At 44.9% G+C, this 24,220-nt stretch overlaps 2 protein-coding genes across 2 annotated transcripts; both read right to left on the reverse strand.

The window, feature by feature from the left end:
* Positions 1 to 376: 376 nt before the first annotated feature.
* On the reverse strand, positions 377 to 3,562 carry LOC101780337 (probable serine/threonine-protein kinase WNK3). Its single transcript, XM_004955626.4, has 5 exons — positions 3,031 to 3,562; positions 2,851 to 2,888; positions 2,117 to 2,732; positions 1,560 to 1,995; positions 377 to 1,409 (listed from the first exon to the last, which is right to left on the reverse strand). The coding sequence occupies exons 1-5, from the start codon at positions 3,136 to 3,138 to the stop codon at positions 907 to 909; spliced, it is 1,701 nt and encodes a 566-aa protein (XP_004955683.1). The 5' UTR covers positions 3,139 to 3,562; the 3' UTR covers positions 377 to 906.
* A 5,476-nt stretch (positions 3,563 to 9,038) lies between these two features.
* On the reverse strand, positions 9,039 to 20,285 carry LOC101786798. The gene is given in 24 exon segments (XM_022824550.1): positions 9,039 to 9,425; positions 9,428 to 9,503; positions 9,779 to 10,021; positions 10,705 to 11,135; positions 11,219 to 11,325; positions 11,448 to 11,520; positions 13,021 to 13,146; positions 13,234 to 13,304; positions 13,914 to 13,965; positions 14,172 to 14,271; positions 14,346 to 14,423; positions 14,537 to 14,656; positions 14,733 to 14,834; positions 15,195 to 15,269; positions 15,802 to 15,861; positions 15,951 to 16,046; positions 17,531 to 17,647; positions 17,824 to 18,132; positions 18,212 to 18,415; positions 18,589 to 18,768; positions 18,845 to 19,009; positions 19,615 to 19,659; positions 19,756 to 19,874; positions 19,998 to 20,285. Coding segments are annotated over 24 exon segments (3,459 nt in total). The 5' UTR covers positions 20,191 to 20,285; the 3' UTR covers positions 9,039 to 9,108.
* Positions 20,286 to 24,220: the final 3,935 nt, after the last annotated feature.

The raw sequence follows: 24,220 nt of genomic DNA on the forward strand, positions 1-24,220 counted from the left end.
ATTCCACTAGGCTGTACAGGGAAGAAGAGTTCAGCTCCCAGTTTGGTCCTGGGATGCAGCTTTGGACAAGACCATTGTTTCTCCAGCTTTTCCTGCCTAATTAAGTACATAAAAGGTAGATACCAAGTTGCCATCTTTCATATGTCGCCTCAGGAAACTTTTCTGAATAATAATGCGCCTTGCTTTCTGCATCTCAGCTAAGCATGAACGTCATCCATGTTGCCTTTTTGGATCACTGAGTTGGATCATGGATAGATGATTCAAATATGCAGCTGTCCTGATTATTTGAGTCATCCATTTTTTTATTTTAATTTTTGCAGAACTGATTTATATAGAGTGAAAAAAGGCTAGATTCAGGTTAGGAAGCTCCTATCACTTCAAATTTCAAACTATACCACCCACCTTTAGATTTGTAACCTCACCAAAACTAAAGAAGTTTATTTACATGCACCTCAGATTGCCCTGATCACATCTCAGTTTCTTGCCTACCAAATTTGCCTGATCTTTGAAACAGGAGAACCAAACAAAATCAACCAATCTAGTAGAAACTGCAGATTTACGCGGTCCAAATGGCACATCAAACATCAGCACCATTGCTCAACAGTGCAGATTTTGTTCTTGCAAGGAGTCGGTAAGCAATACAGCTCTGACAGAGAAACTTTGCTCTGTGAACTGCTGATTGATCATGGTTGCTGTCAACCATCCTCATCACAAAGAGCAGCCCTCCGAACTGCCTGATCACCATGGCGGCACCGACATGCGCAAATTTTCCCAATCATTATGCAGATCGGCGCTCCGATCCAATGCCGGAACACGAAAATTGCTGTTCATATCGACGCGGGATGGCTCGATCTTGCTATGATCACGGTGTTCAGGTTAATAGGATTGTTCATGTCAGGAACCAGCTCAAGACTGGTCTGAACATTCAGTGGTGATATCCTGTGCCACGCCATTGATGCCCATGAGCTTCTTGTCTCCGTCATCGGAGCTGCTGCACCCTGAACTCTGAAACTGCGCCGGCTCGTCGTCGGCCTGGAACGTGATCTCCTCGAACCGGCCGTGCAGCTCCGCGCACCGGCAGCCGCGGCGTGCCGCTGCCAACATGTAGTCGTCGAGCGACAACCCGTCGGAGGACGCGGCAGTGGACCGGCAGTTCTTGCAGGAGGGAGTCCTCGGCGTCGGCGCGTCCGGGTCATCCGCGGCGTCACCATCGCTGTCGCCGTTGTCATCGTCCATGCCGAGACCCGGCCTCCAGTGCGGCAGCAGCGCGCCGACCTCGCCGTCGATCATCTCGGCGATGTGGGTCACCTCGTGGTCCGTGATGTCCAGCTCCGCCACCATCTCCGTCGCCACGCTCAGCGCCGTGTCCGCATCGACGTCGAAGGGGAAGTAGATGTTCCGGACAATCCCTGAGTGACCAAATTTTTCACAGAACAGAGAACACAATTTAATAATCTTATTACGAACAAGAAAAGAAAAAAAATCGACTCTCGCGTTGAAAACAAGATCGAAATGCTTCAACTTTCAACGATCAGGACTCAAGAGTCATCGGTCATCACCTGTGCCGTCTTTGTCGGCGATGCGCAGCCGGAGGAAGATGCTGCCGTCCTCCATCCTCTTGCCCTTAATGGTGATGTCGACGCCCGCGACGTGCTCGTCGTCCTCGTGCTCGTTGAACAGCTGGTCGATGCCATGGAACATGCTCCCGTCATCATCGTCGTCGTCCTCGGAGTCCCACCTGCCGCCGCCGTTGCTCGCCGTGGAGCCGCTGCTGCCGCCGCGGCGGTGGTGGTCCAGACAGACAGGCTGGTGGAGGTAGTTGTACATCGCGCTGTAGTCTTCGTCGTGAACGAAGAAGTCGTCTTCGACCAGCAGGAAAGGGTCGTTGAGCAGCTCCGCCGCCGTCGGCCGCCGCGACGCCGGCGCCAAGCACTTGTCGATGAGCCGCCGCACCGCCGGGTCTTTCACCTTGTACAAAGCCGCCGGCTTTATCCCCTGATCACAAGCAGAGCAGAAACCAAACAAAGAAAAATATTCAGAATTCAAATTCAAAAGAAGTTTGAGAGATTCTGCATGAACTGCAAAGATTAATTTATATTGGGAGAGGTAATCGTACGGAGGTGACTTTCTTGTAGATCTGGACGGGGTGCGCGCACTCGCTGTAGGGGTACTCGAGGGTGACCATCTCGAGGACGCACATGCCGAAGGAGTAGACGTCGGCGAGCTCGTCGTAGTCCTCGGCGTACACCTCGGGCGCCATGAACTCCGGCGTTCCGACGCAGTGGGCGGCGTAGGGCGGCGAGGCGGTCTGCCGGCGGCGGACGGCGGCGAGGCCGAGATCGCCGATCTTGACCTGGCCCTGGCTGCCGTTGACGAAGATGTTGTCGCACTTGAGGTCCCGGTGGATGATCCCGCGGGCGTGGAGGTAGGCGAGGCCGTCGAGGATCTGGCGGCACCAGTGGCGGACGGCGGCGGCGCCGACCCGGCGGTGGCGCTGGCGGTACTGGCGGAGCGTGCCGGAGGTGAAGAGCTCGGTGACGAAGCAGACGGCGCGGCGCGGCGCGTCGGCCCAGGAGGCGTGGAGGCGCATCACGGCGCGGTGGCGGAGCGACCGGAGCAGATGGATCTCACCGTAGAGGCGCTCCAGCTCGCCGGGGCTCCGCAGGAAGTCGTGCACCGGCACCCGGTTCCACGCCACCTCCATGCCACGGTGCTCGTCGAAGGCCCGGTACCTGATCGACCATGGCCACCATGAGCACACACAAGAATATACAAGATGATCGATGCTAAAGAAAGACTGAAAAGATACTAAAATCTGCCTCAAAACCGGGAGGTTTGTGATGATCTTACACGGTCTTTGAGGATCCCTTGCCGAGAATCTCATTGTACTGCAGGGGTTGAAACAGAGGATAGGGGAAGAAGATTAGCACGGGGAGTAAGGCGAAGAAGATGGACAAGCTGATCGAGTAGGATGGTAGAGATGATGATGACGAGGAAGAAGAAGAGCACCGCTGCACCGGTCGGCCTTACCCTGCCATACCTCCCCGTGGGATCAACCTCCACATACCCAGGATCATCAGCTAAGAGCCCCTCGCCAGCACCGCCGCCATTGCTCTGCACCTGCAGAGCTCCCATCATCCTCTGTTTCACTCAATCTCCCTCCTCCTCTCCTCCAAATCACACACGAGGAAGAACCCTTTCTCTCACTTCCCCAAGAATCACATCATCCCCGCATTCATCGCAGCTCCCAACCAACCGCCCACGCACGCATACATCTCAAGAAAAGCTCAGCTCCGCTCCGCTCTGCTCCTCGCAATATTTTCCTGGTGCCGTACGGCCGAGGAGACCGAGGCTGCCGACGTGGCATGCGGTGTGGGATCTCGAGAGGGAGAAGAGGATCAGACGAGGAGGCAGCTCCCTCTGTTGCCGGGGTTAAATTAATATACGAGACGAGTGCATCTCGAGCAAGGGGGCGTCAGAGAGTGATTAGCAACGGTGGCTAGCGGTGGCGCCGCGAGGAGGAGAGGACCAGAGGAGAGACCGAAGAGGAAGATTTGGCCTGGGCCGGCTGGTGCCTGGTGGTGGAGGCGATAAGGTGGTCGGCTCACGGCGTGGAATCCTGGAGCCGGGACACGTCACACGTGCAAACAAGAATCTTGCCTTCGATTGGCTCGGCCCTGATTTATTTTACTGACGTCTGGGAACAGATTTCCAATGCCCAGCTGCACCAAAAGCCAGTTGCTTATTTGTACTACTGGACCAAGCATGAATTATTAGTTTTTTTTATTTCAAAACATACAGATGCAAAGCTCCGCGCTCGTATACATACACGCACGCACATAAATATCCAAAAATAAACCGTTGTTTTGTATATAAGGCTATTCCCCGTGCTAGTTTCATATACATTAAGGATATTGACACATCAGCTAATTTAATACCACATTGATGATTGATATAATTAAATGGCGTGAATTGTATGAAACAGCAACGCATATTATGCATTGGATTTCAAACACCATTTTTTATAGCTATTTTGAAAATATTAAAATGTCTTCGCTGAGATTAACCTAAAGAAGAAGAAAAAACACTAGGTTTCCATGTTCTTAGGGGGTGTTTAGATCCCAGGCTAAACTTTAGCCCCTGTCATATCAAATGTTTGACACTAATTAAGAGTATTAAACATAAGCTAATTATAAAATTAATTTCACAATTCCTAGACTAAATCGCGAGACGAATCCATTTCAGCAACCAAGGTCGACCCAGACTCTGCACGGCGTCCAAAGTTGAAGGAAATGGTCGTGTCCGCCGCCTGTGTCCGACGATAGTCGTGGACACCGTGGTGACGGTGACATCAGCCGTTGCGAAATAAACCTGGCGTACGCGCCTTGGGATGACACGGTGGTAGCCGAGCCTGAGGCCTTCTCGCGCTCCAGACGAACAAGGGAAGTAAACCACAAAGCTCTTGTGCGAGGTCCAGACGATTACGATGACGCCTAATTGGATTTATGCTCGGAATCGGACACTACTGGGATTTACCATTTTCTGGATAAGTCTAATTTAGCTTTTCTGGCAAACAATTGCTACCTGGCCACCGGCTGTTACTTTTTGACGACAAATGCCAGCAATTTTCCTTTCCTGCAGTTCACCTCCAGCGACGGGTGCATCAATGAGGTTGATCGCTGACAAGTACAACAGTGGGGAAGGGAACAATAGGCGTTCACCTCCAGCGACGGGTGCATCCATGACGTCGATTGCTGACAGGTACAACAGTGGGGAAGGGAACAATAGGCAGTGTAGAGCCTTGTTTAGTTGACAAAATTAGGAGTGCCAAAATTACTGTGTTGGCACTGTAGCACACTGTAGCGTTTCGTTTGTATTTGTGAATTATTGTCCAAACATTGACTAATTAGGCTCAAAAGATTCGTCTCGCAAAGTACAACAAAACTGTGCAATTATTTTTTAATTTCATCTACATTTAGTACTCCATGCATGTACCGCAAGTTTGATGTGACGGGGAATCTTCTTTTTGCATAGTGCCAAAGTTGGTAGTTGGGGGTGAAGTAAACAAGGACTAGGACAGCAGCAGTGAGAGCAATAAGTCAATAGCACCATCAACAGCAAAGATTAGCCGATAACGATGTGCTAGGCTCCAGAAAACATGAAGAGATTCACATAATTTCCTCCGCAACTACTATTCAAAGCACATGTTAGCACGGGCTTGACATTAGGAAACATAATAGAGGGGGCAATTCATCTGTTGCCACCATTAGCACCGAAACCACGTCAGCCTCACAAGTATTACAGAGTTACCCAGGGTCATAAGACGAATTTTATCAAGAATAAATACGAATGTAGAAGGCTGAAAGCATGCAGTACAGCAGCAAAATCTCTCCGTAGCCTCTTATATATTCAGATACATTAGCCAGCGGTTCCCGACACCGACACCGCCGGACCTGTTATGGTAACACACACGTGCTCTACTTAATGAAAACACGATCCAAAATCATGCATTGTAATTATCTGCCTCCTGTTGAAACCCATCCCATTGCTTATCATCTTTTGACTGTAAGGTTGCAGCTATTAGGACCTGTTCTTCAGCTTATAAGCCGGCTGAAAAGCTAAAACGGCTGATTTGTTGTGAGAGGAAAATAATGTTTGGTGGCTGATAAGCCGGCCTTCTTGCTGCCCCTAGTAAGAGGACCTTTCCAACCAGTCCGGTGTTGAGCACACACACAGCGCCCACTGCATCTCCAACAACCACCCATTTCCAGTCGAAACCACGTTGGACTGCCCGGGAGTTCTCGTCACCATCGCTGATTTTATCAGCACCGGAGAGTACTTGGTCCAGAGGACCATTTGAGCCATCAACGGATACCTTGGTGCTCACTCGAGCCATGACGGCACTGTGTGACAGGGTGTTTTCTCTGTTTCTCATCTTCTGGTAAGCCCTGAATCCGGACTGCAGCCTCTTTACAGCACCCCACATGCCGTGCCGAACAGCAACCCTAGCAACATCTTTTGGTATGCCCATGTCGTCGTAGTGAACCAAAGTTACTTCACATGCAGATTGCTGGCCAGGTTGTTTGGGTGATTGAACTGCAGTTCACAGACAGATTAACATGAATGAAGTGTCAAGCTTTCAACCTTTGCATCCATGCATCATTGGACACTTGCAATGCCCAGAACAAACACAGTTCAGGGTCCCACTCAAAAAAAGAAAAAAAACACAGTCCAGGGTGCCATAATGATGATAGTAAGGAAAAAAAATTACCAGCTCTAATGCGCCAACTTCAGAAGTACAGCTCCACACGCCTAGGTTTATCCTTCTTGGGCAAAGATAGATAAGTGTAACAGCCCGTAGCCGCCGGCGAGATCAACTCCGGGACGTGAGCAGATCACAATAACACAGAAGGATCTCGGGTAACTTGAAGAGGAAGATGAACTTCCTTTTTCCTCTCTATTTCTGAATTTCTTTTCTCTTCTTCACGGTATGCTTTGCTCTTCTTTTGTAGTATTGATCTTGGCTATTAGGCTGGACTAAAGTAAATGGGCTTGACAGTCTTGGGCTTCTTTTGGTCCACATCTGGGTCATGACAATAAGGAACACCCTGCAAAAGGAGATTTTTTTTAGTGCTAATTTGTCACAACCAACATATGTGCCCTTACACTGGATGCTAGTGAACGTTTTCTACAGACTGAAGTTCCAACATATTAAAATCCCTGAGAAGCTTATCCTGATTGTGCAAGCATGCAAAACAAGGAAGCAAGAGCAAGAATTTGATACCCCAAAAAGATGAGTGTGAGGATTTTACAGCAATAGCTAATAATAAGATGAGTGTGCGGGCGTGCGGGGGCTGGGGCCTGGGGCCAGGCCGGCGGCGGCGGCCGTGCGGGCAGCGGGCGTGCCAGGGGCCGGCCGCAGCGGGATGGGTGGGTGGCGACTGGCGAGTGGCGAGATGCGAATGGCGGAATGGGGAGTTGCTGCGCACACCGCTGAGACCGAGGGGGGTGTTTGGATACACCCCGTTTAGTACCTGTTATATTCGATGTTTGGATATTAAATATAGTCTAATTACAAAACTAATTGCACAGATGGAGTCTAATTCGCGAGACGAATCTATTAAGCCTAATTAGTCCATGATTTGACAATGTGGTGCTACAGTAACCATTTGCTAATGATGGATTAATTAGGCTTAATAGATTCGTCTCGCGAATTAGTACAGGGGTTTTGCAGTTAGTTTTATAATTACCTCATGTTTAGTTCTCCTAATTAGCGTTCGAACATCCGATGTGACCCTCCTTAGTACCTCATATCCAAACACCTCCTGAGAGCCTGAGACGCCAGGCAACGCAAGTTGGGGACCTAGGGTTGATTGTTGGGCTTGTTGCTTGTTGGGCCGATTGGGGTTTGGGGGGAGGATTGAGGTAGTGGGCCTATCCCGGTTAATTGGAAACGGGATGAATATAGGACCATCTCGATTTAAAACGGGGTCCCCAAATACGGGAGGATACCCCCTTAACCATATACCGTCCCGTTCCCGAGTACCCCTGTCCCGTACCGTTACCGGACTTTACCGTCCCGTTTCCGTTTATCTCCAAATACGGGACAAAAATGGTAAAACGGACATACGGTAACGGGATTTTGTCCGTCCGTTTTCATCGCTAATCGCTAGACATGGAAAACGAGGAGGGGGCGGTGGTAGCACGGCGGTGTCCTGGAGAAGCTGGAGGTGGCGGACTAGAAAGAGAGGAAGAGCCGGCGGTGACGTGCAGACGGTGGCGGCGGCCGAACGCTGGGAGAGGGTGTGCAGGGAAATGGAGTGCGAGAAAAAAATCTGAATAATATATGTTGTGCTAGTTACAACTTTACCCATATCAAAAAACAGCTAATACTTCATACTACCACCTGTTAGTATTGTGCACCATAAAAGAGTTCCTCCGGATTTCCCATGCTAGACTTTTAGGAAATGTGACGTTTTGCCTAAAGACCTAAAGAAACAAGGGATCTTCAACGCCTCAAATATCACCAGCTATATGCCAAGTTCTCCGAGTGTGAATTCTGGCTGAACAATGTAAAATTCTTAGACCCCGCTATATCCAGCGAAGGCATATCAGTTGATCCCGGCAAGGTACAAGAAGTGATGGACTAGAAGCCGCTTACTTCCGTGCATCAAATCTGAAGTTTCCTCGGTCTAGCAGGCTACTATCATCGATTTATTCCGAACTTCTCCAAGATAGCCAAACCAATGACCGAATTGCTCAAGAAAGGAGTAAGTTCGTGTGGAGCGACAAATGTAAAGAAGCTTTCCACACCCTACACAAATTACTAACCTCAGCACCAGTTCTAGCCCAACCTAATAACACCAAGCCGTTCGTCGTATATTGTGATGCTTCTGACACTGGACTCGGCTGTGTTCTAATGAAAGATAATCGGATCATTACCTACGCCTCACAAGCGCTACAGCCGCACGAGCAAAATTTCCCAACGCATGATCTTAAATTGTGCAGTCTTAAATTTATTTTGAGATGACATTGAATTTTTAGCGATTGACATTATATTATAAGAGAAATTAAGAGTCAAAATCTACATGGAAAGACTTTTCCCCTGTTCAAATACGTCTGGACGGAGGGAGTATAATTTTGTTAGTGCATTGAGTTTCAGACTACCTCAGGAGAGATGCTTGATCAAATTACAACAAATGAAAGGCGCATTTGTATACTGTACATTTGTAGGTCACCTGATTATGAATATTCACGTCATATCATACTACGTGTTCTTGGTACCTTGAAAAAAAGATTGCCATTTCGTACTTTTACTCTCTTTACCTGCAATTGACAAAAGTTTGAATTATGTGCAGCGTACTATTCCTTCTACTTGCCGGTAAAAAGAAGTGCTATCCCTAACATGTTTTCACAGTTGGTATAGCATATATGTATATCACCCAACCCCAACTCGCTTGTAGACTCGCCGGTAGGTAAATTACAGCAGACTCCCACCAGAATTCAAATAGTAGACCATGGCCTTGCTACTCCAAAGACAAAAGTTGCCGATGACTAAAATAAACTTCTATATACAACGACTAAGCAGTTTTATCCTAGGACACAATCCTAGAAAAGGTCAGCGATATTTTCTGGCAGCTCCTCGATGGTCGCGTTGTAGAACCTCTGGAGATCACACAGCATCGACTCGTCCTCACGGGTGACAAAGTTGATGGCAGCACCCTTCCTACCAAACCGACCACTACGGCCAATGCGGTGGAGGTAGTTCTCCGCCTGGGTTGGCAGATCGTAGCTGATGACCAGAGATACCTGCTGGACGTTGATACCACGGGCAAGCATGTCGGTGGTGATGAGCACAGGGGAGGACCCAGAGCTGAACTCCCTCATGATAACGTCCCTGGTTTCCTTGTCCATGTCACCGTGCATCCAGAGACGGCATGGCCCCTGCTCATCATCTTGCCTGCGAGCCAGTCCACCTTACAGCAGGTGTTCACGAATATGGCCTTGTTTACTTCCCAAGTTGGGAGGTGCCAAATTGGCATTTTGCCATAAATGCGACACTGTAGCGTTTCGTTTGTATTTGTGAATTATTATCCAAATATTGACTAATTAGGCTCAAAATATTCGTCTTGCAAAGTACAACAAAACTGTGCAATTAGTTTTTGATTTCATCTACATTTAGTACTCCATGCATGTACCGCAAGTTTGATGTGATGGGGAATCTTCTTTTTGCATAGTGTCAAAGTTGGAAGTTTGGAGGGAAGTAAACAAGGGCTACGATACACTGGGTGATGGTCAGGGTCTCATACAGGTCACATAGGGTGTCGAGCTTACAATCTTCTTTCTCCACATTGACGTAGAATTGCTTGATACCCTCGAGGGTGAGCTCATCTCTCTTTATAAGAATATTGATGGGCTTGTTCATGAACTTGTGGGCTATCTCAAGGGCCTCAAGAGGCATGGTAGCAGAGGACAAACCAACCTGAATCTTTGAAGGAAGAAGCTGGAAAATAGCATAGATCTGCGAAGGGAATAAGTCGGTTCAAGCCAAGCAGCTTAAGCAAACAAAAGGTATCTTCCATAATGGTACCTCCTAAATATGTATGTAGAAGGAGAGAAAAGTACAAAGCTGGTTCAGGAAACTAGATGGAGCACAGCCAGGCCAGCAACAATCTCCAATCCTCCATCCATGAAATCAAAATAATTTCACATGCTTTGTCTGAGTTAGACATGCATACTACTATATCCTACTCCCTCCATCCTAAATCACTAATCGTTTTGGTTTTTCTAGGTTCATATTTTTTACTATGCATCTAGACATAGGTGCATAGCAAAACCTATGAATCTAGAAAAGCCAAAACGACTAATAATTTGGGACGGAGGGAGTACTAAGCACTTATTACCATGTATAAATATTAATTATCTTACAGAATACTTTTTAAGAAGACAGGTAAATTAATTAAATTAGGAGTTCTAGGATAGATATATGTTTTTATTCAAATTCTGCATCAACTGAACTAAGCGATAAATCAGGAAACAATTAGGTACCTTGGGCCCTAATGGATATCACTAAGAAAAATATCAGGTGGCATAACAAAACAAAAATATCACTGATTGCAACACCATAAACTACTAAAAGTTGCAGCATAACAAGTGAATGAATATCATAGCCCTGGAAGTTGTAACAAGGAGTAAGTAGAAAACCTGATCCTTGAAACCACGAGAGAGCATCTCATCAGCTTCATTCAAAACAAACATCTTAATGTGATCCGGGCAGAGGGACTGCCTGCGCAACATATCAAAAACACACCCCGGTGTTCCCACAACAACATGCGCGCCGCTAGCATGAACCCTTCGGTCCTCAAGGACAGATGTTCCACCGACACAGGCATGCACTTTGACACCCAAATAGTCCCCAATAGCACGCATGACCTCCTCAATTTGCTGTGCGAGCTCACGGGTCGGAGCAAGAACCAATGCCTGGCACTCAACAAACCCATAATCAAGTTGTTGTAAAACTCCACAACAGAATGTAGCTGTTTTTCCCGTTCCAGATTGGGCTTGCTGAATCACATCAAGCCCCTTGATGAAGGGAACGATTCCTCTTTTCTGAATAGCTAATGGCTTCTCAAAACCTGCAAACAAAGTAATGTGATTGTAGGGCAGATCAAAAATATAACCACTGAATATTGGGAAGCAAATAGGATTTTTTTTATACCATACGCATAAATGCCTCTCAGAAGGTTCTCTTGAAGCCCCATGTGGTCAAAACTTTCGCAAACTTTGTCATACAACGACAAGAATTCTTCAGTATCACCTTGCTGCCTGTATATTGCAAACATGGTACAAAGGTTAACATGCCAATCCATAGAAAAAGTGATGGGAGGAACTGGAGAAACATAGTGCCAAAGGGCCTAAGAAAACAAAATTGCTGCAAGATGACTTACAATAGCTCCTTCGACTTGTTGTCATATTGCTTAGCATCAAACTGGGACCCCTCTGGTGCCAATACTGGCATGGCTGTACAATAAAAAGGGAGCAGCTTAGCCAAAAAAGGAACTTACAAAGGCGACAAGACTTTAATGACCACAACAAAGGATTAAGTAGTAGTAAACCAAACAGCAAGGCAATATGGACCACAGATCAAACTTTCCAGACATTTATTGCTCCAGCACATCATGTTATAAAACTCTATCACATCAAGAATAAACAGAAGCAACAGTGTACTATCTTCAGAAAGAATCAAACAGCACAATGACTCTGCAAATATTCCAGCTAGTCAAAACCGGCATAACTAGTTCTCATTACTGCATAGAGTGGGCGTCGCTATCCTCTCCCTCCAACCCATGGATAATTCACTTAATCATCATGGTTTAAACTCCCTAGTCATCTTTTTATGTGTTTAATGGAGCAACATCGAGACTCTCCCTGGCCCTTTCCCTTTCTGGTGAGGAATACCAGCCCTGGAGTATGGCAGGAGCCAAGGGGCTTCCTTTCATCACAGCCCCTAACCTGAGCGATTAGGTTCTGAGGACAGGTGGTTTTCTTCAATTGTATCAGGCACTAATGTAATCTGTTTCTTCTGAGGGGGGGGGGGGGGTGTTGAGTGTTGCATCTCTCCTATTAATGCAATTGGTATTGGCACAACTGACCTAGAAGTTCAGATCAAGCGCATTCCTTCCATTGGCACTGCTAGAGAAGTCCTATAGTCTACATAAACTCTATAATAGCCCAAACAGTACTTATACAGTCATACCGACTAATAGTCTGAATCCAGAGTAACTGTGCACAAGGAAACAGGTACAACTGACCAAACAACACACAGGACAGGCTTTTCATATTTGATGAAAATGCATAAAATAGACCAACCAACCAAACAAAGTTGACCCTAAAAACTAAGATTTTTCATGTGTATTTATTGGCATGCACAGAACAGAGAAAAGTAGATAACCACAAGGCACCGAAGAATAAAAGCTAAAAGCTGTGCTTCACATCAAATTATGGTAGGAAAAAAATTAGATTCAGAACACATACAAGACTATAATATAAACGAGATTAAATTCATTTACTAAACCAAAACAGACAAAATCGGGTTCTTTCAGTGCTGCTAATAGCAAAGCTATGCTTAGAAGTAGGGTAAAATCTAAAGCCAATACACCTCCTAAGTCAAGTCCTCAGGTTCACTCAAACCCCTCGCACAGGGTCACTAATGGAGACCAAAACATTTCGAACCTCCACACCAGGAATACCAACTTTTCCTCAGAATCAACCCAGGTCCGGCCCCAACTCTGATATAGTATACAACTAGAGAACGTGCAGGTACCATAAATGAACAAGCAGAGAATCAATATTTAACATAGGTTCATTGGTGCACGAGTACTAGCACTATCCTACTGAGTAAGGTCTGATAAAACTCACCACTTAAAAAACAAAGTATCGTACATGCACTGAGCAAATTCATCGCAGTCAAAATGTGGTACAGACTGAATCACTAAAAGTTGCCGTAATAAAAATACTAACAGAACACAGTTTTGTCCTGGGTGGCCGGCTGGCAGCTTTGGAGCCCAAATATCCGTAAGTTTCGGTCCATTGAACCTACTGCGATGTACTTAGCGTCGGTTCCAAACTTCACAGAAGTTACTTTCCCTGTGGAAGTAGAAATGTGACAACACTAAGTTAATCTGCCCCAAGTAGTAGTGGCAATCAAAGAGACTGGTAGAAATACTGACAGACCTATCCCTGATAGATCAGGTAGCACCCTGATAACATTCCATTCGATCATAGCATTTGCTACTTGGCAAACTCTACAAAAACAGACAAAATGATCCAGATACATGATCCTTCAGTACTTGGCAAACTCTACAAAAACAGACAATGATCCAGATGCACGATTCTTCAATTTTATGAATATGAAATAATATGACAATCAAGAGGATTTTGACTCATTGCTGAATATATCATGGCAGGATTTCATAATACACATGGCGTTATTGGAATTCATAAATAAAAATATAATGATGCGGATAGGGTTTGCAAATTGTCTATCCCACTGTGATAGCAAGAAATCAACGAATCATGCGCATTACTTTGCGGTGAATCAACGTAAAGCACTGCATTCCTTGCATAGACATTCATGGAGTAAACAAGATGTAGTACATGAAACACACCAAAGGTAACAGATTCAAAAATAACGACTGTTCAACATTAAGGGATAGTGCCAAAATCAATGCAACGTAGCACAACCATTTTATGCTCGCCAACTTACACAAGACCAATAGAGAGAATCAAGGAACCAGCCTCCAAATTGGATTGTCAATTTTGCTTGTCTGGATTTAATGAGATTCATCCGAAAAAGTGCTAGGAAATCAAGAACTCTCATATGACTATTCTCTTTACAGGCTACTAGAACATACCTTGTATCCAAGCCACCAACAGCAAGATAGCATCCACTAAAATCAAATTCCACTGCAGGACAATAGCGACAGTCATGCATCATATGATAACCCATTCTAAAAAAACGAGTTCATTCTACAGAAAGCAGGCACATTCTAAATTCCAAAACAAGAAGTTATGCGTGGGTTAACAATTGGTGAATTTCCTGACCCACTAGCTCTAACTATGAATATGCAACCATGTGCAACATTAGCTGACAATCTGTGTAAGCTCCTTACCAGCATTGGTTGGTGTGTCTGAATCATAGGGAGAAAAGGTGCTGAAATTTCTTGTTAGTTTCCGAATATCCCAAAGCTTGACACCATCAAGAGCAGCAGTCTGCAAAACAATGGTAAAGTGTCAGATAAATAAAGAAATCCAACACAGTGCGCATTCTATGGAAATATACATACTGCAAGGAAGTAACCATTTTCAGAGAACGACATATCAGTGACTGGTCCGACATGCCCCTCAAACTTTGCAACTTTTGACTACAGATAGTAAATGGTTCATTAGCAAAGGTGTTTCAAGGTAAGATCACCTCAAAAAACATTCTTGAAAAAAGTAGTTCCAGTTCCAAATTTGACATAATACCATATCATACCTGAGTCTTCACATCCCAAATTTTGACAGAACCATCAGTAGTTCCAGTTCCAAGGATAAGACCATCTGGATGGAATGATGCAGATGTATAACCCTCTTGTCCAGAAGCCTCAACACCAACCTGATAAAATGTAAGCATTCATACCAGTACATACATTCATGGGCACTAATAGAAAACACATGAGAAAGGACGGAACCTGTGTCAGGCGAGATCCTGTTGAAGCATCATAGAAGCGCCAATTATCCTTGGAAGCAGTCACAAAGTACTTCTGAGTCGCATGAACTCTAACAGCTTCAACCTGATAAATTTCAAAAAGGAAACCTTGCTTTATAAATACCAAAATTACTAAAGGAAAAAAAAGGGATGGATACCAAGTGCCAAGGACTGTTATAATAAGCAATTTCAAACATTTATGTAATTAACAGCATACACAAATGAGCAACAAAACTGATCAGTGCAACAATCAAGAAAACTGGATGGACAAAAATCATCTTTCTGATAAAAGCATATCAGCAGTAGCAATCAGAAAATGTATTGCAAATTATAACTTGTAAACTTTTATCCCAAACCACTGATTGTTACCTGAAAGGCTCAAACACAGAAGTTGGTAACTAAATATGTGAGCATTGCAGGAGCAAAGATCCACCTAAATACTAACCTCTGCAGCATGATCTTTCAGTGTATGGATACAGCTATAGTTTCCATCCTCGCTCCCTTGCCAAATGCGAACAGTCTGCAAGGTTTGCTAATAAATCAGCCAACAATAAACTACTAAAACCGATTCAATCAGACAACTGAAAGTACTCAACAAAGTTGGTAGTTTTTTAATCAATTGTATTAGGCCAAAAATACAAGGGATAGATCACGAAATAAAATTATTTGGAGCTGAATTTTCAACTACACTACTTCACTGATAACAGTATAAACAGTGCATATGCGCATCTCCTGGAATTGACTACTGTGCATAACATCGATCTACCAAAGTCCACAAGCATGATGAGAGCAGTGCCTCTGAGGACAATGCCACGCGCACAACTGATCCATATTGTGGAAGAGTATTAGGATCTTACATATTTGAACAGAGTTGGTTTGCATAGTTGGCTCTAGCCTGCAACCTACCAACCTCAGAAATTAATCATTTGGTTTGAAAATTGAAAACTACAAAGGTTCACTTGGTCTAGATTCAAGGCATAAGAGCTTATGACACAATATTTCTGTGATTATGTGAAGGCATAAACTAAAAATGACCATACATCTGTACGTACCTTATCTGCTGATCCAGTTACGATGAGTTCACCCCGATTAGCAAATTTTAAACTGGTTATCTGTGTAATGGAAAGTTCTAATGTTACAATATACTTCAGAAACATACTAAAGAAACTAGAGAGGATGCCAAAAGCACATGGGGAAATACCTTCTTTGAGTGACCAGTAAGCGTGCACAAAATTTGACCGGACAGCCGATCAAAGAGTACTGCATTTGTATCCATACCCCCAGTTGCAACAATGTCCTGCATTATGATAAGGATATAGTGAATGAACAAATGAATCAAATTCTCTAGTTTCTCGGCACTAAGGACGGAGTACACAAAAATGCTAATAGAACTTTCTACATCAGCACTAAATGATAATAACTGAAATTTGTGATCATTCAAGAGCATAACTAAACATTATCTGAGAAGGGTTTAAAATAAAGATTGAAGCATATATGCTCCAAACACTTCAGCCAACAGGGGGCAACAAAATGACAACATGAGGTTAATCACAGTGAATATTAAGGCCCTGTTTGGCATGGCTCTAGCTCTGGGTGGAGCTGCTCCACTCCAGAACTCCAGGTGGAGCCAACTCCACTCCAAAACTCCAGAAATAAAATGGGGTGTTTGGCTAGATGGGTGCTCTCAGTTCCAAAAAAGACCGATTTCAGTGTGGATTGCCATTATTGCCTCCCAATTCAAGCCCCACTTGTCATCCTTTCTATCCCATCTTCGTTGCCCAGCTTTGTTTTCGTGACCTTACAATCATCATAACAGCTCTAAATTTCCAACCACATACAAGATGTTGCGTAAAGAATCAAATTCCTAGGCAGCAGCGGAAAAAAACATCACGCACCATGAGCCCACGTTTGACAACGTAAGCCTTGACGCCGCGCCCTGCATAACGAGACCACATCCGGGAGCATGACTTGAGGGCGCAGGCGACCGTGTGCTAGTCCGGCCAGATGGAAGCCTCGTCGAGCATTTCGACGAATAGGTGCAGCGCGTCCTCCAGGTGGCCCGCGCGGAGGAACGCGCGCATGAGGCGTTGTAGCACGGCGCTGATAGGGGCGGTGGGGCCCCAGGCAAAGCAGGCGGACCGTGTAGGCGGGCTCCTCGGTGGGCGGCCCCCGCGGGAACGGCGGCGCGGGTCGGGCTCCCTAGCTAGCGGCTGCCTGCCCTTCGCCAAATCTGCGGCCTTCTGGTCAAGGCCTTCATGCTCAACACCTTTGCGAACCTCACGCACGAGGAGTTCCGCGCCGCGCGCCTCGGCCACCTCGCGGTAGGGCCACGGTGGCGTGCCCGACGGGGGAGCTCGCGCAGCCGCTGAGGGAAGAGGCATGGTGCGGCTGCGCAGGAGGCGAGGCTACGGGCGGCGGCGGTGGACGGCGGCCGCGGGGGAGGAAGATGGCGGCGTCCGTAGGGGAGGAAGATGGCGGGGAGGAAGATGGGCGCGGGAGGAAAGATGGGGCGCGCGAGGATCTCAGGAGGAAAAGAACGAATCGTTATTTTTCTATAACGAGTGGTATTGGTGGGTAATTACCTACCAACTCTACGAGGAGGTTTAAAAGAGGGAGTTTTGGAGCAGCAAAAGAGGTGCTCCAAAACTCCACCCCCATTTGCCCTACAGCTCCATAGAGTTTTGGAGTTGGGATGTTTGGCTAGATTTTTTGCTGGAGTTGCTGGGGTGGAGCCATGCCAAACAGGTCCTAAGTCAAAGCAAGGTGTACTAACAAACTAACCTTCAAAGGATGGATGTCCATAGATAAAATGCCTGGTTTGTTCATCATGTGAAGAGGATGGCTGGAGATCTGAGTATATCTCTCAAGTTCATCAACCCGTGCCAGAGTTGGGGGAACCTGAAAGGAAACAGAAGAACCATTGCTTCATTTTAACAACACAAAAATGAAACCAAAAGCCTAAATTGTAGTTCAACTTCTACCAAGTCCATAACAACTACAAGTAAACAAAACTAACTTTTTCCCCTTTTGGCCTTGTTCTACTTTCTAGTGTTCATATCGAGTAGGAACCATACCTGTCTTTCCAGACGACGTGCTGATATCACAGTACCATACTCTTTAAGTTCATCAAGGATGGCAGGGTCAATATCAGGATAAATCTTCTTCCCATCAAGATCATCTTGATCAATAGCAGCTTCACGTGGTTGCTCAACATCAACCTTTTTGGCCAGTTTGATCAAACGGGTCAACTCTTGACCCGCCTTAAACCTAAGATCACAGTGATGGTGCACTTCATCATAGAGTGCCAAGGATGCCTCCTTCAAGAACATTTTGTACTTAGGTGCATCAAACTTAAGCTTCCTCAAATGTTGTGTTGAAAACCACTGAATGGAACACAGTGGCGTTAGTTGATTGACAAATTTCCATCAAATGCATACACATTCACAAGATATTACGGTTTACCTGTTGGGTAGCGGCATTGTTTTCTTCAGGGCAACATATAATCTTGAGCGCGACCGCAATTTTGTGTAAATCCCAATCCTCAGTATTAATGCGAGATATTTTCTTAATGTGCGCAGCAACAGAGTGCAAGGTGTTTCTACTTTCGTTAACACGGCAATCACATTCAAACATGAGGGATGCCAACTTAATAACACGTCTAGTAACCTGGATACAAGGAGCATTCTTACGTAAATAATACAGGTAAAACCCACAGCCAAAACTTTGGAAACAATATTGCATTAAAATACTTCAATGAAAATTAAAGCTTGAAGTGCGCAGGGAGCAATAAAGCAGAAAGCACTTCAATGTTAGACATATGGGAAGGATGATAGGCTCACCATCATATCTGGTTCAACATCAATCTTATGCCCCTTCAGGAAACGATACATTCCTGTGCTCATTGGGAAGTAATCCTCGTTCCTCAGATCTGAGTTTTCTGGAGGCAGTAAAGACTGCATCTGAATCTTTAAGCCCCACATCAACTCCGCTGTAGCAGAATCACACACACAGGATATATTCTGAAATAATCCACAGACAAGTTGGTGCCCATAATTGTTCATAGACATAAGCAAGTGAGTGAGTTTCGACACTAACCAATTCCTTTTCAATGATACTTTTATAATCCTCATTTCCAACAGCTAGCCGCTGACGAGGTTTGAGATTATCCCGGATCATTGTAGCAAGCTCTTTACTGACACCAGTACTTTGACTAATCACGTGCACCTTGTTCTCAAAAGTTTTAAATTCTAAAAGATCAACCTGATGTTAAAGAAATGAACAACGATAACCAGGTTAAGGGGAGAAGACACAATTAGTGTGAAAAATTATGCCACGCCTCTGCCGGAGTGGGGTGTTAATTCAGTAGCTACACACATAGCTGTCATAAATCCTTATTTAAGTCCTCACTTATTGCAAGAGTAGATGAGATTTCATGTGTTAATCTAATGCAATGTATTTTTGAAAATAATACTGCCATATTCATGGGTAGTAATACCATCACCATGTCAACCTTGAATCATCCCTAGCCAGCAACAAGTCACCCTAGGTATCACAAACATGTCCCCAATATTCTTCAGGTATCTCTTCGCACCAAAATACCTTTTGGGAGTGCATGCATATGCGAAACAACATAATCATGCTAGATGCTTCCGAACCAATTTTTTGGATAGAAATTGGGTTTTGGAGTCTGTTAACTTAGTAAACATCTAAATGACCAAGTGATTTTCTTCATGTTTCTTCATTGATGAATGCAAAGAATAAATAAGAATGGCAAACATGAACTGTGCAAGATCACTGCTCAGATTAAACTGAGCACAAGCATCATAATAAAGAAATTAGAAGCAGAAGGAGAAGGGGGTACTAACTTCGTCTGCCGCCGAATCAGGATCAACAAAGTCTGCCCAGATTTCCTGCACGGCATAGACAATATAGAAATATTAGGTCGATGCAAAGACCACAAGAGCAAGGAGGCATTTGAGTAAATCAAACTGGAATAATCAAATAACCTCCGAGTCAACTTGGTGACAGAGCTTGTATCCATCATAATGGAAAATTGCAAAGCCAGAGGGCGTCTCAAATAGCACCTTGACCGCCATATCATCTAACAACTGGCCAGGTGGTAAAACTGAATTCAAGCAAGTTCAGGCAATCAGGGACCCAACCCGCGAACACTAACTACAAGGTAGGGTTTCCTTCCGGCGTGCGTGGGACTGGGAGAAAAAGATGGCCCCGAGTTGGTTTAGCTTACCTTCACCGTCGCTGTTATACCTCCATGGCTCATCCTCCTCACCCGACGAATCCTGCATCTCCAAGTCCTCGACCGGTTTCGACTCATCGGACTGAGGAGGAGGAGGAAGAAGAGCACCGCTGCACCGGTCGGCCTTACCCTGCCAGGCTGCCATACCTCCCCGTGGTATCAACCTCCACGTACCCAGGATCATCAGCTAAGAGCCCCTCGCCAGCACCGCCGCCATTGCTCTGCACCTGCAGAGCTCCCATCATCCTCTGCTTCACTCAGGCCCGTACATTCACTCGTAATTAGGGCCCCAACTATTGGGCTTTAACTTGGCCCATCTACTATCCATAGCATAGAAGTGGAACAGGGCAACAGGCGGCCGTCGAGGCATCGCGGCGCGGGGTATTGAAACGACGCGGTCACGCGGACGTGAATTCCAGGCGTCGTCGCGGACTCGCAGCTCCCGCAGTCCCGCTGAAGCCGCCATCGCCATTCGTGCGATCCTCCGTGGCTCCGTCCTCGCCGGCGCCCGGCTTGGCGCAGCGCCGCAGTCGCGCAGGTTTGGGCGTCAGTGGGTGCATCTGTCATCTGTTCGACTGTTCCCTTCCCTTAACTGTCACGTCATTTTTTTATCCGCATGTCCAGGCCTGCGCGTGTCTTGGTCTTTGTCGTCACTCGTCAGCTGATCAAGTATTCAAGTATAAAGTATTCAAGTCAGATTGATCAAGTATCCACTGTCAACCACTCGTTGGAGAGTCGTGTTGATATGTTAAAGCTACAAGGTTCCAAATGCAGGAAATAAGAGAAGCTTTACTTCAAGTATCAGATACGAATAATGATGCAATAATAAACCATGAAGCTAAATCCTTGGCAACCAATAAGCTTGGTGACTTTGAATTTTTTATGGCAATAACTATTAATTTGGTCAGGAAACAATTACAAGCAAAGGATATGCTTATTGATATTGCAATAGAGAAAGTGCAGGGGCTGATTTCCTTCTTCAATAAGTACAGAGAAACTGATTTTGCAAAAGCATTAGAATCTGCGAAAGAAATAGCACACGAGATGGATATTGAGCCAGCATTTCCTACCAAGCGTAAAATCAAAAGGAAAAGGCAATTTGATGAGACACCTGATGATGCATCTATTGCTTCACAGTCCGAAGAGGAATCATTTAGGCTCAAGTATTTTTTGCTTGTTGTTGATCAAGCAATTGCTTCACTAACTAGGAGGTTTGAGCAATACCAGGAGTATGAAAAGACTTTTGGTTTTTTTTTTCATTTCACATAAATTGTGCTCCTTAGATGATAAGAGTTTGTTATCTTCTTGTGCTCGTCTTGAGGAAGCACTTAAGAGTGGTGAACATTCTGATATTGATGGCAAAGAATTACTTGTGGAGTTAAGGTTCCTCCAAGATTTCCTTCTTAAGGAAGACATGGGCCCTCTTGATATTCTGAAGTTTGTGAAACGGATGGGCTGTTTCCCAAATACCCTTATTGCATACAGAATTTTGTTAACTATTCCTGTAACAGTTGCATCTGCAGAGCAAAGCTTTTCAAAATTGAAGTTATTAAAATCCTACATGTGTAGTACAATGGCACAAGAAAGACTCAATGGTTGGCAACAATTGCACTTGAAAATGATGTTTTGGACAAGATTAAATATGAAGATATAATTGAAGATTTTATTTCAAAGAACACCAGACGAATGATGCTTTTTACTAGAGATTAAGAAGATATTATGTACTATTCACCCTTTAATCCTATAACATGAGTACCTAATTTCATATTGCAGTTCTTTATATAAAAAAAAAGCATATACTTGTTACTTATTAACTGGAATCCAAATATATCTCGATTATTTGTATTGCACTGGTCACTACTATAATATAGGCCCTATTTCTTGGTTTGCTCCAGTATCTCAAAATCTCCGGTACGGTCCTAGCTTCATTCCACCTCCCTCCTCTCCTCCAAATCACACACGAGGAAGAACCCTTTCTCTCACTTCCCCAAGAATCACATCATCCCCGCATTCATCGTAGCTCCCAACCAACCGCCCACGCACGCCTACATCTCAAGAAAAGCTCAGCTCCGCTCCGCTCTGCTCCTCGCAATATTTTTCTGGTGCCGTCCGGCCGAGGAGACCGAGGCTGCCGACGTGGCATGCGGTGTGGGATCTCGAGACGGAGAAGAGGATCAGAGGAGGCGGCAGCTCCCTCTGTTGCCGGGTTAAAGGGATGTTAGGATATATCAGTGTCACATCGGATATTTGGATGCTAATTACGAGGACTAAATATAAGTTAATTATAAAACTAATTGCAGAACCCCTGAGCTAATTCGCAAGACGAAATTATTAAGCCTAATTAAACCATCATTAGCAAATGGTTACTGTAGCACCATATTGTCAAATTATGAACTAATTAGGCTTAATAGATTCGTCTTGCGAATTAGACTCCATCTGTGCAATTAGTTTTGTAATTAGCCTATATTTAATACTCCTAACTAGTACCAAACATCCGATGTGATAGGTGCTAAACTTTAACGGGAGTCAAACAGGCCCTTAATATACGAGACAAGTGCATCTCGAGCAAGGGGCGTCAGAGAGTGATTAACAACAGTGGCTAGCGGTGGCGCCAGGAGGAGACGACCGGAGGAGAGACCAAAGAGGAAGTTTTGAGCTGGGCTGGTTAATTAGTACATATTTATTGTAGTATCACATTATTAAATTATGGACTAATTAGGTTTAATAGATTCATCTCATGAATTAGCCTCTATCTGTGCAATTGGTTTTATAATTAGCTCATATTTAGTTCTTCTAATTAGAATCTAAATTTGATGTGGCAGGAACTAAACTTTAGTCCGTGAAACTAAACATCCTATATTACTTGCAAGCTTTACTTGCTCGTTTGTATAAAATCTTCTCATTATAGTGTTTTTAATTGCTACAGTGTTCAACGTGTCTGTGTGGCTGCAGCCGCTACTGTTTACTGACTGTTGCTGCAGCACAGCCGCAGGCTCGCAGCGTTGCAAACAAGGAGGTGGTCGGCTCACGGCATGGAATCCTAAGCCGGGACACGTGCAAACAAGAATCTTGCCTTTGGCCCTGTTTAGTTGTCCGATTTTGGACAACCAAAATCACTGTACCAGCACTGTAGCATAATGTAGCGTTTCATTTGTATTTGTGAATTATTGTCCAAATATTGACTAATTATGCTCAAAAGATTCGTCTCGCAAAGTACAACCAAACTGTGCAATTTCTACATTCAGTACTCCATGCATGTACCGTAAGTTTAATGTGATGGGAAATCTTCTTTTTCATAGTGTCAAAGTTGGAATTTTAGGATAACTAAACAAGACCTTCCATTGGCTCGGCCGTGATTTATTTTACTGACGTCTGGGAATAGATTTCCAATGCCCAGCTGCACCAAAATCCAGTTGCTTATTTGTACTACTGGACCAAGCATGAATTATTAGTTTTTTTTTCAAAACATACAGATGCAAAGGTCCGCGCTCATATACATACGCGCACGCACATAAATATCCAAAAATAAACCATTATTTCGTATATAAGGCTATTCCCTTTCATATACATTAAGGATATTGACACATCAGCTAATTTGATGGAGGGATAGAAATTTAAGAGGAGAATAAGAAACTGATTTCATCTGGATGAAACTACTTTGACACGAATACCACGTTGATGGTTCATATAATTAAATGGCGTGAATTGTATGAAACAACAATGCATAATATCATGCATTGGATTTCAAACACCATTTTTTATAGCTATTTTGAAAATATCAGTGTAAAAAGTCTTCGCTGAGATTAACCCAAGGAAGGAAAAAAACACTAGGTTTCCATGTTCTTAGAGCAACTTCAACACGTTGTTAATCTTACCTCGATACTTTCTTTTGGGAAAAAAAAAGAAAAAAAGAACTCCAACAGTCCACCTAAAACTCCCTCAAGAGATTAGCGAGTGAAAAAAACACCCCTCGCCTCCATATTTTCGGGACGGCGGGTCTTACCCCAATCCCTCCCGCGCGCGTTTTTTTCCTAGACTTCTCCGCCCCATGGAACGCCACTTCCTGTCCCCGTCACGCCCCCCCCTCCCCCCGGGTGAGATTCTGTAAAGCGCCAGAACGGGGGGCGCACTATTCTGGTTTGATTGAAGGGCGCGAGGTGGGTTGTTGACTTTATTGGGCCTCATCCAGGGGCCCTTCCATCATCCGATTGTCA

The sequence above is a fragment of the Setaria italica genome, chromosome II, assembly GCF_000263155.2.
Source record: "Setaria italica strain Yugu1 chromosome II, Setaria_italica_v2.0, whole genome shotgun sequence".
NCBI lineage: Eukaryota > Viridiplantae > Streptophyta > Magnoliopsida > Poales > Poaceae > Setaria > Setaria italica.

What these genes read in the sequence shown, in the direction of transcription:
- LOC101780337 (XM_004955626.4), bottom strand. Translation starts at nt 3,138, where the DNA reads ATGATGGGAGCTCTGCAGGTGCAGAGCAATGGCGGCGGTGCTGGCGAG. An exon ending in TCTACAAGAAAGTCACCTCC is followed by an intron (nt 1,996 to 2,116) that starts GTACGATTACCT and finishes GCTTGTGATCAG; the next exon opens with GGGATAAAGCCGGCGGCTTT. An exon ending in CGCCGACAAAGACGGCACAG is followed by an intron (nt 1,410 to 1,559) that starts GTGATGACCGAT and finishes TTGGTCACTCAG; the next exon opens with GGATTGTCCGGAACATCTAC.